This window comes from Hydra vulgaris, chromosome 02 (assembly GCF_038396675.1).
Source record: "Hydra vulgaris chromosome 02, alternate assembly HydraT2T_AEP".
NCBI lineage: Eukaryota > Metazoa > Cnidaria > Hydrozoa > Anthoathecata > Hydridae > Hydra > Hydra vulgaris.
The window spans coordinates 26855001-26873197 of NC_088921.1; the positions used below are offsets into that span (position 1 = coordinate 26855001).

At 26.1% G+C, this 18197-nt stretch overlaps 1 protein-coding gene across 1 annotated transcript in view; it reads right to left on the minus strand.

The window, feature by feature from the left end:
- LOC136076849 (disintegrin and metalloproteinase domain-containing protein 15-like) overlaps positions 1 to 18197 on the minus strand; it is a 91365-nt gene that overhangs the window by 12637 nt on the left and 60531 nt on the right. The window contains exons 13-17 of the mRNA XM_065790456.1: positions 14007 to 14167; positions 13231 to 13356; positions 5954 to 6040; positions 3257 to 3323; positions 2927 to 3130 (exon numbers count right to left, since the gene is read on the minus strand). Of these exons, the coding sequence (XP_065646528.1) occupies positions 2927 to 3130; positions 3257 to 3323; positions 5954 to 6040; positions 13231 to 13356; positions 14007 to 14167 (645 nt within the window). The remainder of the gene's footprint in view (positions 1 to 2926; positions 3131 to 3256; positions 3324 to 5953; positions 6041 to 13230; positions 13357 to 14006; positions 14168 to 18197) is intronic.

An 18197-nucleotide genomic window follows, 5' to 3' on the forward strand; every position in this document is an offset into this window, starting at 1 on the left:
TCCTACGATCTGCAATTGAAGTGGTATTCTGGATTTTTCATCGAGTGAATGTTCTTCTACAGCCACGCTTCCTCTTCTTCTGTGTGACTCTTGAAATCTCACCAAATTTTTAATCCAAGTCTTCTTGTTCTTTGTTACTGTGGTATGACTTTTCTTGTGAAACATCATATAATATTGTTACAACTTTACGGATAGCTGAGCGTAAATATCCGTTTAATAAAGTCGTTTAATTAATAAAATACTTTAACTGTATAGTAATCCAATTATAGTTCGATAATCCAGTCAATGTTGATAACAGTTCGATAATCCAGTCCGTATCCTAACGATAATGCTACAACTACTTAGACTTCGTACACTTACAGCGTCTTTAGTTCGCTACAGTAGTTCCTTATTAGCTCAGTTACACGCAGAGTACTTCATAGAACTATTCACATTATCAACACTGAGCTCTGACAGCAGCTCGCTTATATAATTATTTAGAGCTTCCAGAATGTTCCACTAAGTTCTATAATCTTCTACAGTCTGTTACAGTCGTCTATATCACCGTGGTAACACAATGACGTCATCACATAACAATTCCAAGTATTTGCCGGCACACGGCCGTTTCGTTGCCATGGTAACGTGTGGCGTTATATTTATAAATTCATAACAAAATAATGAAATAAATAGAATTAAGCTGAGAATTAAGCTTAAGATTAAAACATCGGTCAAAAATAAATGTATAAAAATGGTAAATCAAATTTTTATTTTGGGGGTGACCTTTTTTTGTTGCAGAAAGCTATTTGGGCCTTTTTTCATGATTTTAGGTAAAAGTTCATCGATTTATGATACAGGAAACATTTTATTTGAAAAAAAATTAAAAAGTCATATCCCTAATATATATATATATGTATATATATATATTTTTATATGTATATATATATATATATATATATATATATATATATATATATATATATATATATATATATATATGTATATATATATATATACATAAATATATATATTTATATGTATATAAATGCTTTTCTCTGCACAGCGGTCTTGTAATTCAAGGTTCGTGTTTTGGAGTTATAGAGTTGAGAGAGTGTTGTAACCACTATTAAGTCCTCATCTGTAGTGGCCTTCTCGGCCTTGAGGAGGTGAATAACAATATATATATATATATATATATATATATATATATATATATATATATATATATATATATATGTATATATATATGTATGTATGTTTGTATATATATATATATATATATATATATATATATATATATATATATATATATATATATATATATATATATATATTTATAAATGACAACTTGTTAGTATGGGAATTGTAATACAAAAGATTGCAGTTATTTATGCAAACTATTGTTTGCATTAAATAACTAAGTTTTTGTTTAAGTTAAAAATAGCAAGCCACTGCAAGTCAATACTAATGCTTGATCAGATTCAAGAACAGCTCCCTAATCCAAGCAATTGAGTAGACATAAAATAAACCTGATTGGTCAGTAAATAAGGCCACTCTGGATATAAGAGTGTTAGGAAGATCATTGATGTAGATAAACAATAATACAGGACAAAAAAAGAACCTTAAGGTACACCAGAAGTTACTGAAAACGAAGAATATTTAATGATAATAATTAAAGTTACATATTTTCATACTAATGAAGTGTTTCTACAAAGTGTTTCAACAAACCTTATCATTGTTAAAACAACAGTTGAAAATAAAAATTCTAAAACAAAATATTTAACAATAACAATTGCACTTATTAAACAAAAGTAGCTGGTACCACCATTTGTACTAGCTCATAATACTGATTTTTTAGGATATAAATAACTTTGAAAGATATATACAATTGATTAGTATATGTAAGGAGCGTTTATCGATTAATCATTTGATGTTTGCAACAATGAAAGCTCACTTATGCTAAAAACATTTAAACTAACCCCTAACGTACTCATTTGACCTCATTTCATCATTACTTATTAACTTATATATTAATTGCAATAAACTGCAAAATGTGATACACTTATACATTAGAGAGATTGCATTAGCTTACTTTAAATTGTAAATAAATATAATACACTTATCTATGAGAAAGGTGGCATTAAATTACTTTAAGTAGTTAACAAACGTAATATACTTAACTATTTAAGAGGTGGTGTTAAACAAAATGTATTAATTGTTTGATGTGTATATATATATATATATATATATATATATATATATATATATATATATATATATATATATATATATATATATATATATATATATATATATATATATATATATATATATACACACACACACACACACATATATATTTAAATATATATATATATATTTAAATATATCTATTTATATATTTAAATATATATCCAATAGGAGTATAAGTTTGCAAACTATCAATGAATTATATATTTTCTTTATTATTAATAAGTATAATCCATTCACTTTGATAAAATTTCTTAATTAAAAAAAAAAAAGGAGAACAGTTAAATTTTAACTTTTTTTAAGGTTATTAAGGACTTTTAAGGATTTTTTTTCAATAATATTAATGGTTTTTATAGAGGAGTGGAAACCCTGTGTTCTGAATAGGGGTTTATTTAGAAATTGAAACTTTTATGTCTCCAAGAATTTATTTAGAGGGTTGAAAAATACAAAAAATGCAAAATTTCATTTTTCTGCAATGAATTTTAAATTAAAGTGCTTTTAAGCAAATTTATAAATTAAAAAAAAATTATGCAAATTTATAAATGAAAAAGCAAAGAAGACAGTCATAATCAGTGAATACATTTAACATGAGTAAATAATATAGAACCTTTAATAAGTCCCTTTTGAAGAAAAACCTTTTACGCAAATGTTAAGTTAATTAAAATTTTTAAATTAAATAAAAATTTTTAACTTAGCATACCTATATTGGGTGCTAATTTACTTGGGCAAGGTATATCATTGCATATTCTCTCGGAACTAGAAAAACCCTTGCATTCTTTACCACCATACTTTGGTACAGGATTTGAACAAAAGCGATATCTTTTTTGGATGCCTCCATTGCAATCTTTTGAGCACTTTGTATAATTTGACCACTCACTCCATTTACCATTAATTGGTTTGAGTTCTAGGTAAAAATTAATAAAATAAAAAATTAGTAAAATAAATTAGTAAGAACTTTCTTGTTGGAAAATTTCAAAAAAAATAGTTTACTTGTTAAACTTAAAAAATGTTAAACAAAAAAATAGTTTACTTGTTAAACAATTGTCTATTTGACTATAACCGTTGTTACAAACACATGTGCCATTAGATGTGCATGCCTGAAAAATATAGTTCAATCTAAATAATAAAGTGCAAAAAACTAATGTGATAATTTAAAAACCAATACATAGTAATTGACAGATTGCTGTAACTTCTAAATTAAATTAGGTTAATTGTGGTTAAGGATAAAATTATTTAAGTTTCACCTCAACTGATGTCATGTTTCTTAACTGATGTTGTTGTGATGTTGTTATGTCTATTTTTATTATTATTATTTATTTTTGAATTATTATAATACTTTTTTTACATTAAATAATCACAGCCAAGAACTATTTGAGTTTACCTCACTAAATTCAGATTTTTAATTTTAATAATAGTAAAGATTTTTCATATACTTTTTTTTAAGTATATTTCCATAACTACATTATTTATTTACAATGCTTTATATTAAAATTTTTGTATTCATTTGTACATATGCTTTGGCAACATTTGTTTTTAAAGTATTATATTGTAAGTTAACCGGGTCGCTACAATCAAATGAAAGTTTTTCGTAATAATTAAAAACAAGTAAAATTTTAAAAGTAAAATTGCTTTGTTTTTGAACATATTACAGCTACTTACTTTAATTTCTCAATCACTAAGAACTAAAAAAATTTAATTATTTCATTTGATACAAAAGTTCTGTATATTACTGTTTACAAAATAAATTTCTTTTGCTTAAAATATTTAGTTGATCTTGGTATAAACCTTATTATTATTTGAATTGAGAATAATAATTAAAAAAAATTTATAAGCAAAGAAGACAACTATTGTAAAAAATTCAACTTGTGTAAAATGAAAGCTTATATTATAACCAAATTGTAATATAAAAGTTAAAAATTTAAAACCATAAACAAAATTATGATTAAAATATTTAAAAAGCAATTTGTCTTAAATGTAGACCATAATTGAAAAAGGTTTCAAATTTAATCATTATTTTTTCGGTGATCATGTCAAAAAAATATTTTCTTTAAAATTCAATTTAAAAATTTTTTTAACATTAGATCAAAATCCATTTGTAAAATCAGCTGCAGCTCTTCCATAATTAAGTTAGCATCAAGCTTAAATGCAAGGAAATAAATTAGATGTTACATTTTACGTTGTTTAAATCTATCTTTTTTAAACTTTTAAAATTAAAGATCTAATGAGTAACTTTAAACTTAGAAAAAGAGCAAAACTTTTTTTAAGTTAAAGTTTGACTTTTCTTTTACGAATTTACTGTACCTATAAAAAAAATGATCAGAAAATCCACAGAAAAAAAAAGATCTACAATAAATTCACAATAAAATGTAAAACTATATGAAAGGACCTAAGCAATATTTTTTACAACAACAAAAATGGGTTTTCAATGTAAATTTAAGGGTTTAGGTAGGTGTCTCTTTCAATTATTAGCAATAGTTCATAATACTTTCAATTATAATAATTAAAACTACATTATAAATGATTAAAAGTACTAATTGTAACAAATTGAATATGTATACTAAGTAAATGGTATGAATAATAAATATATTTTGCCTTCAGAAAAATTGAGGAACAAATTACATTTAAGACTTCTTAACCTTAGTTTTTTTAAACAAAAACATCGCTTAGTGACAAGATTATACTGTTTTCTGCGTTCCAAGAATGGACACATTTTTTTTCTTGTGTATTTATTTGTTTATAATTTTTAAACTTAATTATTTTTTTCTTGTGTAATTATTTGTTGATAACTATTAAACTTAATTATTTTTTTCTTGTGTATTTATTTGTTGATTAAACTGCAAAAAAAAATGTAGTAATTAAAAAAAAAAGTTAATGACTTCTTTGTAAATAAAATAAACAATTTGAAGTAAATGAGAATTTTGATGTCTTGATAAAGTTATAAATTATAAAGCACTACTTCTTGCTAGTGAAAGCAAACGTTTTTATAGATGAATGAACAGCCTAAAAAGTGACAAAAATATTGTAGCAACTTAATCAGCACATTTTTGTGATCAGTTGTGTTTTCAGCCTGTTAAAGATTAAGACATACTTAATTTAATATAAAGTTATATTTTAAGCATGATTATTTCTATTTCAGAATAAAATCCTAGTATATAAAAAGACAATAAAAATAATCAAAAAGTTTATGCTGATTGTCATATTTACTAATTCTCAATTAATTTTATGCTTCTGTATTTTATTGATTAAGCTTTTAAAGTTTAAAAAAAAGTCTATTGAATAGCTTGTTGATGTTGCTGTTGCTAATAATTACTCTAATAACCTATTTAAGTCTAGTATTTTAAATAGCTTGTTGCCGTTGTTAATAATTACTCTATTAACCTTTTTAAGAGAGTAATTATCAACAATACTATTACACTGTACAATTAAAACTTTATATGTTAAAATTACATTCTTAACAACTATAACTCTATTTGAAATCCAAAAATCCAACTTTTATGTTTGATGCATATGTTTTAATTATATATACCTTTTATGTATACATTTCTATATTGCCTTAATCATAACTTAAATTTATAAATAGTCCCCTTATAAAAAAAGTATGTAAAAATTACCTATAAAAATTATAAAAAAAGCCCCACAAATCTTATTTAATAATAATATCAATAACAGAGTTGAGAAATATAAAATTTTTTTTTTTAACATAAAATATAATAAAAGCAAAACTTACTCCGTTTCCAGAACATATTTTTCCAGCATTAATTAGGCATTTAAGGCCATGTTTTTTAGCAGACCCACATTTTTCATTGACGCAAAACTAAAATAAATATAGGGAAATTAACTCAAAAAACTTGAATAAATGACTGAAAATGTAATAAATTTTTATTAAAAAAAAAATGAACCTCGTTTTCTGCACACAATGTACCATTTAGAAAAAAGCAAAGGTTTTATAAGATTAAACACACACACACACAAATGTATATATTACATAATATAATGCTAAACTTAGTTAGTGCCTTTTTGAGGGTGTTTGACAGTTTGACAAATAACTATTGTCAGTCATTGCAACTAAGGTAATGAGAGTTGCAGCACCTTTTTTTCTAAGAAAACCAGAACGAAAGTGTATTCAAATATCAAAGTTATGTAAACTTAAAATTATGTAATAATGAAAGATTTCAAAATCCATATTAGGTTTTACACTTTACTTTTACTTGAAAAATGGGTTGTGACAACATCTCCATTAATTTGCTTTATAGCATTAATTTACCATTTTATAAAGTTTTTATGTTTATTAAATAGTTTTAAAATGTTCGTCAAACAACACGCTTTTAAGACCAAAGTGATTAGCTCACACAGTTTCTGAAACAATGCCCCAGGTTTAAATCCTACTACTAGTACCATATTTAAAAAAATAGTTCTTAAAATTTAATTTAGACGATGCCCAGATTGGCACCCAAATACGGTTGACGCTGTCATAAATAATCTAGAATGCAGTTATAATATATATATATATATATATATATATATATATATATATATATATATATATATATATATATATATATATATATATATATATAGTATGTATATATATATATATATATATATATATATATATATATATATATATATATATATATATATATATATATATATAAAAATATATATATATATATATATATATATATATATATATATATATATATATATATATATATATCAGGGTGTTACCCAGAAAAAAAATTCATACAGCGTTTTAGCGAATTGGGAATTTAGGTGCGGCTAAAAAAAAAAAAGATCATTACATTCTGACATTTAAAAAAGTATTTTTTAAATACAATTAAGTTTCAATAAAAATTTTCTATTTTTGCTGGGTTTTTCATAGGAATTTTTTTTTGTTTTATTTTTTAGGAATATTTTTATATTTTATAAATGTTTAATTATAATTATTCAACTTATTTCATTTTGAGCAATTTTTGTCAGTTTTCATTTTTAAATTGCTTCTCTCTTTTGTTTAATATTGTTGATAGAAAACTAGAACAAAAGACAATTGTTTGCAGTTTTAATGAATGAATTAATAAACTTATTTATTGAAACTTTGATCTACTTTAATTGCGTAAATCGCTTTTAAGTACAGTTTTAAAAGGTTTAAACGATTAGTTACATATATTGTCTTCTTTTATTTTTATTTTCATTTTTAAATCATAAATGTAAAAAAAATGCTAAACAGTATTTAATTTTTAACAAAACATTTTTGACGATTTCCAAGATCCTCTTGTAACTTTTTAACTTGCTAAAACAACTTTTTAACGACAGTCGATAAAGAAAACTATACATTTTACTTAGGAATGCCAGAACTTTACGGCTTTTACGAAGGAAAACACTAAAAAAAAAATTATTACAGGTTTGTAAAATCCGTAAAATTGTAATTTTTGTAAAATCCAGACGTTTGACAACCCTAACTATATGGAAAGATTTCGCATATTTCAGATTTAAAAAACTTAGTATTTAAAAACTAAGAATTTTAAAATAGTTAAACATTTTTTTAACTTTCTTACATAGGTAATCGTATTATTGTTTATCATATTTTATACTACAATTTTTATCATAAGATAAATTCAAATAGTAAAAAACTTATTTAAATCGATAGCTTTTAAATGAAAGTTAAATTAAAGTTTCCGAAATTTTGATAACATTTTATTGAAAAATTGGTTGGCTTGCTAATTTCCGTCAAATATAATGCTACTTTTATTTAAATACTCGGTGTAGTTAAGGCGATTTACAAATTATTCAAATTTATTTATTTGAAATTGGCATGATTTTAAAGGCGTATTATGTCCAAACAAAAGCTTTAGATGTTATATTTTATCCTTTTTACTACCCCTAATTGTGAATACAAAAAATACCATTTTGGAGCCTTTAGATCACTTTCGCTCATCGGCGTTAACATGAATTTAGTTAAAATCTTTTGAAAAAGTGCCTTAATTTACTATAGATCCTAGTTCTAATCGTTTCTGACCTATTAGCTTTATATAGTTGTCAAAATACAATATTTCAATCAATTTTTACAAAAAATACAAGAATTCCGACCAAAAAAGAACTTGCAATCTAGAAAAAGCGCCAATAAATGTTAAAAGTTTTTTATCTATGATGTTCATTTTACCTAAAAATCGTATTTATTTAAAATCTTATACGAATTTGGACAAGCGAATTAAGATTCTAAGAATATTTAAAAAAAAAAAAAATCTACAGTCTGGGTTTTTTCGCTTCAAACATTTATATATTATGATACCACAAAATTTATCATTTTATTTTTTCCGTCTTTTCACGATTCACAGACCTGATCATTTAACGGAAATATGTAGTACTCAACAAAATATCATACAGACGCTATAGTATTTTAAAATTGCCTTAACTACACCGAGTAAGTAACAAAGACATTTAAGGGGGAGAATATACATTAAATATCTACGTAAATTTTGCATTTGTAAATTAAAAAAAAATTAAGTATTGTAATTATTGTAAACATTGTTTAATAATTAATAATATTGTAATATTATTTAATTATCTTCTTTTATGTTTTACACAAATATAACATATACAATACGTTTCATTGCAAGTTTTATTTTTGATTTTTTTGTTGTTGTTATTTTCGGTTTACTTTACCAGCTAACTTATTTTACCGAAATTATTAATAAATCTTTTAATATAAAAATGTTATTAACTTATTTTATATTATAATATTTATTAATATGCAAACTTTATTTGTAACTTTCCTAACTTAAGATAAAAAGCAAGAATGTAAATAAAGAGTTTTTGAATAACAAAAATAAATTAATAAAGTATTTTATTAAATGTATTGAACAATTTTAACTGGAGAATAACTGACGTCAATTAAAAATTAAAAACATTTTTTTCAACTTTTGAATGAATGATCTTGCTTGTTAATGTCGACACTTTTTTTTTCACATTAAAAAATCGATCTTAATTCTTAAATGAATAACTTAATTCATTTCCTCGTCGCACGTACTAATTGCGTTTTTTACTAGTCTAGCGCAACAATTTAAATCTGAGACTGATTAAATTTTTTTTTTTACCATGATCTTAAAAACCTTATATATATATATATATATATATATATATATATATATATATATATATATATATATATATATATAAATATATATATATATATGTATATATATATGTATATATATATATATGTAAATTCATAAAAATAATTCCTTAAAAAGTTAAGAAATAGTTAAGTAGGAATAAAAATGATATAATTTTTAAATACCTAAATGCAAAAAACAAATTATCTTTTTCTATTTAGTTGTTAAATTATTTACATTTAGACTTTTGAGAAATTCAAAGACTATTATGAACGTGTATAAAAAAAAGAATTTTTGGAATTAACATTTTGCTACATCAAATCAAGTTGCAACTCCCTAAAATCAGGAAGGTTCTTATTCTGAGTGATAAAATAGCCAAAAAAATCAATAGAATGGATGACTACATTTCTCTCTCCTGGGTATTCAGGTTTTTGACCTGCAAGTTTACTGATTCTGCAGTTGTTAAATTTGTTTCATAAGATTTGATGATAAGTAAGGCCTTTGGCAGATCTGCCATTATACTAAAAAACATAGTAAAACCATATGAAGTGTTTATAATTGTTACACGTGGTACTGGCATTATCATCTTCTGATGGAGATCACTATATAGAAACAGTAAAAGTTTCTTAGTCAACCTAAAAGGAAGTCCAAAATGTTATAAAAAGAGATAGAAGCAAAGCTGAAATCCTTCTGAAAGCAGCTTTTGTTGATAAAGACCAGCAGATAGGTTTTGAGTTATAATAATTCACCATTCCTGGTTAAATTTAATATTCTTGGTCATAGGTCAAATATTTCTACAGATGAGACTCCCTCAAACTTTTTGTATAACAATCTCATTCTTCTTCATCATCAATATCCCCCTATCATTTTACCTCTTACAACTACCTTTCAGCTGAGTAGCACGCTTTTTATGATTTTTATTATGATGGTAGAAATCTTTTATCTTCCTGCTGACAAATGCTATTTTTGTGTAACTTCTTGGATTCAGCCTGGCGCTGAGTCTTATATTGCCACTCAACAATTCCAAGGCAGGTCTCACGCTTCTCCATAATTTCTCTCAATGTGCAGATGCAATTTCCTATCCTAACTAATACATTCATATCTATCACCAATGCAGTTTTTCAGAAAATACTTTTACTGTTAATAGAAAACATTGTAAAAAGATTTTTTCTAACACCAAAGCCTGCTATTCCCAGGTAACAAAATCTCAAATTTCATCTCAAATATTAGGCTCCAGAGACTTATGGAGAATCTTTAACAGTGTCATTAATAGGGCAAATCTGTTATTCCACCTCTCTTAGTTCAAACTTTGATACCTAACCTAAAGAAAAGCTGGATTGTTTGCGAAAACGTTTTTTCAATCTCATCTCTTGATTCCACTAATCAAATCCTACATGATACAGCCAGCATGCATGTTAATCCATGGCTTGACGTTTGTATCAATTCAGCTGCTGTATCTAAAGCGATTTCCTGGTTAGACTTTTCTACAGCTTATGGTGCGGACATCATAATTGTTATAGTCTTCTCAAATAGTTCGTCGCAAAAGTGTTCTCCAGAGCTGCTGTCTATACTTTCGAAACAATATAACAAGTGCTTGTCAGAGTTTTTTGTCTTGTTATTAGCTTGCTGGAAAGCAGCATCTATCATCACTGTTTATAAAAATTCTATAGAACGATCTGACTTGTCTAACTACCATCCCATTAGTCTTCATACTATCATAAGCAAGGTATATGAGTCTTTAACTAACAAACACTTAGTCATGAATCTGATTATTTTCTGATCATCAATATGGATAGCCATCTTCTTGTTCTACTGCTGATTTGTTAACTGTAATATACAACAGGTTTTATTGTGCATTAGTTAGCTGTGATTAGGTAGGAGCTACCATTCTCGACATTTCTATAGCCTTTGATAAAGTTTGACATGCTTTTCTTCTCGATAAGCTCTCTTTTTACAACACATCGGGTAACATCTTGAAGATTATTAAATCCTTTTTTACCAATCGTAACATAAATGGACAGCTCTCTTCTTTGAATTCTGTAACTTCAGAGGGTTCCTTAAGGTTATATCGTTGGTCCTATACAACAAGAAGCCAACACTCTTTGATTGCTTTGAAGGGACATTTGAGCCTGAAAAAGATCTTTCTTGTTACAGCATGGGACTCTCAGCTGCTGGTGAACTTTAACTCAGATAAAACTCAAACTTTTTCAGTTAATTGTTATTGCAACTCTACTTATACTTATCTATATTTCTATCTATAAATCTACCTATATTTATGAATGGTAATGTACTCAATGAGTCATCGACCCTATTACATGATTGGTAATGCTATTTATGCTACTTCTGTTCAATTCACTAAACTTTGACAGTCTTCTAGAACAAAGCATGTTAATATCACTTATCAGCTCCCAGGCATTCACTGTTTTTAGCACACAAAATTCTAAAACACCTGCTAGTTGGAATATTTCAACTTTGCTTTGTACAGATTTCATTAAAAATATGATGGACAATATCAGCACATGGATGATCACATTTTTAAATACAACCCATGTTTAAATCATTTTCTACCTCTAAAGAGATTATTTCTTTCAAATCAGAAAATAGACGGTTCATTTTTACTATGTGATACACAGTGCAAAATACCTGGCAGGTAGTTTTTTTCTTTTGTTTCACCATATTCTTTAACATTACTAAGCGTCCACTTGCTTGCCTATTTTAATCACTGAGTTTTTTCAGCACCTAAATAATTTGTGGGCTTACAAAGAGAACACCAAAGACAATTTATTGAAACTGTCATCCAGTGAAATGTTTTTATTTTTGTATATCAGACCAGCAACCTGGAGAAAATAATTCATTGCATTAAGGATACAATACGCAAAGTTCAATATTTGACAAACTGGTGATTTCTTCATTTCTTTCATTGGCATAATTGAAATTACTTTTAAAACTATCCCTGCCTAATTTTCTTTTTGTTCTGATTGCTAGACACCTTATAAATAAATTTTTTGACTTGAAGTGCTTATTGTGAAGTAAAACTAATGCGTCCTATATTTCATTCCATAAAAAAAAAAAAAAGTTACAAAACAAGAATGCTAATAAAATGTCTTTAATTTTGGCTGTTATTAATAACTTTTGTTTTGAAATACAAAAGAAAAGACATTTTTAATTGGAGATTTTATTATTGAACTTTATGCTGCAATTTCTGAAGTATGATGCTAACAGCAGCTGAAACATTACTTCTTTTGTTCGAACTTGGCTGAGTAATTGCTTTTACATTTTTATTAATAGAAAAAAAAGCAAATAAGGTATTTATAAAATTATTTAGTACCAGGATGGCATCCTGCCCAATAATAAACACTAAAAAAGGTAAGTGGATGATTTTAAAGTTTAAAAAGCGAATAGAAAAAGGGAAAAAGGGAGTAATAGAAAAATACAGATGATCTTGGGCATCTATATATGTATGTATATATAAATATATATATCTATATACATATATATATATCATATATATATATATATATATATATATATATATATATATATATATATATATATATATAGATATCTATCTTTATATATAAATATATATATATATATATCTATATATATATATATATCTATATATATATATATATCTATATATATATATATATATATATATATATATATATATATATATATATATATATATATATATATATATATATATATATATATATATATGTATATATATATACATATTTATATATATTTATATATATTTATATATATATATATATATATATATATATATATATATACATATATGTATTTATAGATATATGTAATTGTACATATATATACATATATATAATATAATAAATTGTAAATGTTTTAAGACATTGAAACTGACCTTTAATTTATCAACATCATTATCTAAATAGTCTTCCCACGACTGTCCATCTTGAGAATATTGCAAAGTGTACCAAGTTGCATACAAGTAGGTTATTTTCATTTCAATTAATTTTATATTAACTTTCTAAAAAATTATAATAAAAAAATAAATAACATAAAATATAAAGAGTAAAGCAATTAAATCTGATTCTAAAAGATTCTGATTTTAAAAAATTTAAAAGTTTCAAAAGTTTCTTCTATGAATTGTAGTTTTAGAGAGAGTGCTAACAAACCAGACCAAACACAGTTTAAAATGAATTTTTTTAATTGATAGATTGCTCGCCCAAAGCCAACCCTTAGTAGATGTAGCAACACTTCCTCGTAGCAGCAGGCAATAAGATAGTTAATGTAGCAGCACTCCCTTGTAGCAGCAGGGTATAGGATATTCAATGTAGCAACAAGTTCTTGTAGCAGCAGGCTATAAGATAGTCGATGCAGCAACTCTCTGCACATGTTTTAAAAATATATTTTAATAAAACAAAAACAAAAACAACCATTGATTAAAATAACTTTCTAGTCATTATTATTGTAATTTTTACAAAAATTGTAAAACTCAATGTACTTCTGCATTAATTAAAATTCTTTAACTTTTCGACAACAAAAAAAAGCAGCTTAATGTTCGAAATTGTAGTTAAAGGAGACTTTCTTTACTATGAAAGTTTCTTTCGACTACGAGATAAGGATAAATTATATACACACACATATATTATTTTTTGTTATTATTAAGACAAGTACCTTGCCAAAATTAATTTTTAACCAACTTCCAATTGGATCTTTTGGACACCAACCATTCCCGCTTAACGGCTTTTTCTCTGTGGTATTATCTATTTCACCTAAAGTACTACTAGCATTGTATGCAGAAATTAGTAATTCCTTCGTCAATTGTAGGTCACAATCTAAGTTAAAATACAACAAAATTATTTTTTTACTACTTGCCTGATGTATGTGGTAACAAGTGATAGCAACTATATTTTAAATATGTTAATTCTTTGTACATATGTGTAATCTAAGTTATTAAAAGTTTTATCGTTACAACAAATACAAACTAAACGACCCTAATACTTATAAATAATCATTAAGACTATTTATAACTGTTTTTTTAACTTTTGGTGACTTAAGCCTGCGCAAAAATCATCCCATTTTGTTGGCCTAAGTTACCCCACTTATTTTTAGCTCTAGTTCATTTTTCAAAAAATACCATTACTAGGTCCTGCTATGGATGTAAAGGTTCGCACAACTAAAATAATACAGAAGTGTTCATACCAAAGAGATATTTACAGCAGTTTTAGAAAAAGTAGTTTTAGAAAACCAACATACATAGAGGTACTAAATAAAAACCATTTTGAAATAAAAAAATCTGCATGGAGCAAAGTCAAATATAGGGCAAAAGTTAATCCCAGTTTATGACGTATGAGTGTTATAATATAAGCTACTATAATATATGGTTATTATTATTTAAATAGTTTTATCTTTAATTACCCTAAATTTAAATTATTGACTTATGGTCAAAACTTTAACATTTGTAAAATTATTAGATAAAATGCAAATAAATTAGTTAATGCATAATTCATTAATGCTTTAAAACAAACCAAACTTTGTAAAACTAACTGTTTATTTTAAAAAGAAATTCAAGATTTCATGACAAGCAAAAGAAATTGTTTGAAATACAACATTAATTTTTGTTTTGTTATGCAAACAATTGCGATCCAAATAATATTACAAAAATCAATTTTAAGTTAAAATTTATTTATTAAAGAAAAGTAAATTCACTTAATAACCTTCCAATTAGGCTTAAAGATTTATTTTTATTTTTCTTGTACAGACAAAATGATGCCAAATGTAGCAAATTTAGAGTGACATTGTGATATTTTTTTGAGGCGGCCTAATGAACATAATGTACAACACCTAATGAACAGTTGTACAGCAAATGGAAATGGGATTTTTAATACCTATGTAAAAAAGATCAAAAATCAAAAATTAATTTAGCTATAATTATATTAGATATAAAACAACTCAGAGAATGTTTAATGATGGAATTTTAATTTTGCTCTTTAAATTGTTTATTGTTGATGCTTTTTAAACTGTTTGGTGTTAATGGGTTTACACTATTCGGTTTACACAAGTTGATGGAAAAATTTAGAAAATTAAATCAAACTACCATTTTCTCTGCTTTTTTACTATGCTCAGTAGGGTTAACTTTTCTTTGAGCAATAGGTATTTCAGGTAAATAAGTTGTAATCGTAATAAAACAGAAAAAAAACTATTAAAGGACAAAACCCTAATTGAACAGCAAGTTAAGATTGGTCTTATGCAGATGCAATCTAGATTTGAAAAAAAAAACAAGTTTTATATTTGCAAACTTTGGGGATAATTCCTAATTTACTGTTTGATTTTAATTCTACTCTTCTAATGTCTGCATAGTTAATCAGCCATATATGTTAAAGCATTTAATAACAATTTAAAAATACAAAAATCAAAAACATAGCAATAAAATGAGTTCTGACATCAAAACAAAACAAATTGAATTAGAAAATTGGTTGACCACCGATGTCTAATTGGGAGAGAAGAAAATTGTTTCTGTGCTTGTACTTAGATATTATTTCAATTTTTTGTATAACGGATTTGGTTTTTTGAAGAATAAAACTTTATACTTTTTATTTTTTCAAGTATTGCACTATTTGATCCTCCAAATCCACTGAAGTGGATTTGGAGGAGGTAATATCCTCTTCCCCTATATTTATTGAAAAGAAGGTTCGCTATGATGAGTAATATATATTTATTAGTTAAATTTTGACAAATATTTAAAAAAATTTTTCTTCAAAAAACATAAGGCCTTTCGTATAGTCTTTTAGATTTTTTATGAAAAACACAGCTGAAGATATTATATGAAAAGCCTTCTGTGTTAGAGAAAAAAAAATTACAATATTTATCAAAATTTAACTAATAAATATATTTTACTCATCTTAGTTTGAATAGTTTTTCTTTTGTTACCAGGAACTTTAACTCATATATGTGTGTGTATATATATATATATATATATATATATATATATATATATATATATATATATATATATATATATATATATATATATATATATATATATATATATAATATACATACTAGGGATATGACTTTTTTGCAACCTACTAGGCCTGTATCGTAATTCAATGAACTTTTATGTAAAAAGAACGAATAGATGTTTCATTTTGACATATTTTGAAAAAAGGTCACCCCAAAACCAAAAAATCGAATTTTCAATAGGTACACTTTTGTACAGTAAATGAATATTAAAGGCTGAAGATGTTGTAAGAGTCATACTCCTGTTGTTATTTTATTTATTTATGCAACATGTACTGTGATATAACAAAAAACATTATGTGATATATAATTATACAAGTATTACAAAATTAGCAGTATCAAAGCGTCTAGTACAACAATATACATAACTGTCTGTGTCTATAGGCCTACTGTGTTTAGTACATGGGTCACATGATGCTCACGTCTCATAAAGAGTCTAGCGCTTATTACTTAGAATGAATCGAAGTTGCAGTTTGTCTTTCTTTCTGCAGGAAGCATACAGGTCTTGCATCACCTTGATTGCACGTTCAGCTATCTGATTACTTCGTGGTATGTCGATGACGGATGGCTCTTTCTTCCAGTGATTTTTGAATGACTGCAATGCCTTTTTGTAAGGCTTCAATACATCAGATAAATTCTTGAAGTCATTGTCATTGTACTTTTGACTACTAAACCAATGTTCTGCCCACTCATATGAAATGAACCTGCAAACCTTCTCCAAATTCTTTCTCGCTTCAGACATAAGAATAAACGCCAGAATGGCGAGAATGGCTCTTGAGTTCCATCTGGCATTGCTCTTATTAGGAATGTTCTGAAAGTGAATCAGAGGGAAGTTTCTTTGTTCTTCATAGAACCTAAACACTCTTGTTAAATGGTACAAAAACTTCATATCGTCTCTCCACCCTGATTTATCAAGAATTTCTACAGTTCCATTCACAAACTTATCCTTCAGTTCATCATACTTATTCAACAGTTCAGACACAAATGGGTATTCAATGTTTGGAGATTTGGTATCACCCCCAAGTTCTTCGTCCATCACCAGACGGAGAATCCTGTCTAGTACGTGATGCTGACAACCGATAAATTGTGGTATTGTGACACCCTTTAATTTAAACATACGTTGCAACTTCACAACAACTCCATTTCTCTTCCCAGTATTGACGTTTGTTGTATCAGTAATGATCATCTTAATTGAATTCCACAAATTGTATTCATCAATAAGTTTGGCAATTTTTTCAGCAACAGTTTCAGCTTTGCCATCTTTTAAACGCAGTGCATCAAGTTTCACGTCAGTTCTTTCATTCTGAAGTACAACTACCTGATATTCCTTATCATCTATTCGTTTGCCGTCAAAGTGTAAGGACCACTGTTCCATTTTAAGTTGTTGTATCATTTCTTTTTTTAATTTACCTGCCTCTTTGAATATGGACTTGTAAATTGCTGATTGACTTGAAGTTGGAATATCAATACCTTGTTGTGATAATACATTGCATATTTTAGCAGCTTTCTTTGTGGAAACTCCACTTGATGTAACCATACTTACAGCAAATTTACTTTTGTAGTGCTTTCTAGTTTTTTTCTGAGTGTCCTCATCATCGTCTTTATCACCGTCGTCGTCTTCATCATCTTCACTCTTACTTTTGCAGTTTTCAGATTCAGTACCACTGTCTGTGGTAGACAGGACTTGTGATGTGGAAGGTATTGCTGTTCCAGACTGGACTTTCCTTCTCTTGGAAGGGTGAATGGTTTCTTTACTTGCCACTTGTCCTGTTGAGTACCCCACCTGTCCTTTACTTTCTATTTGTAGGTGGTATAGACGTTTATCTTCCGAGGATAACCACTGGC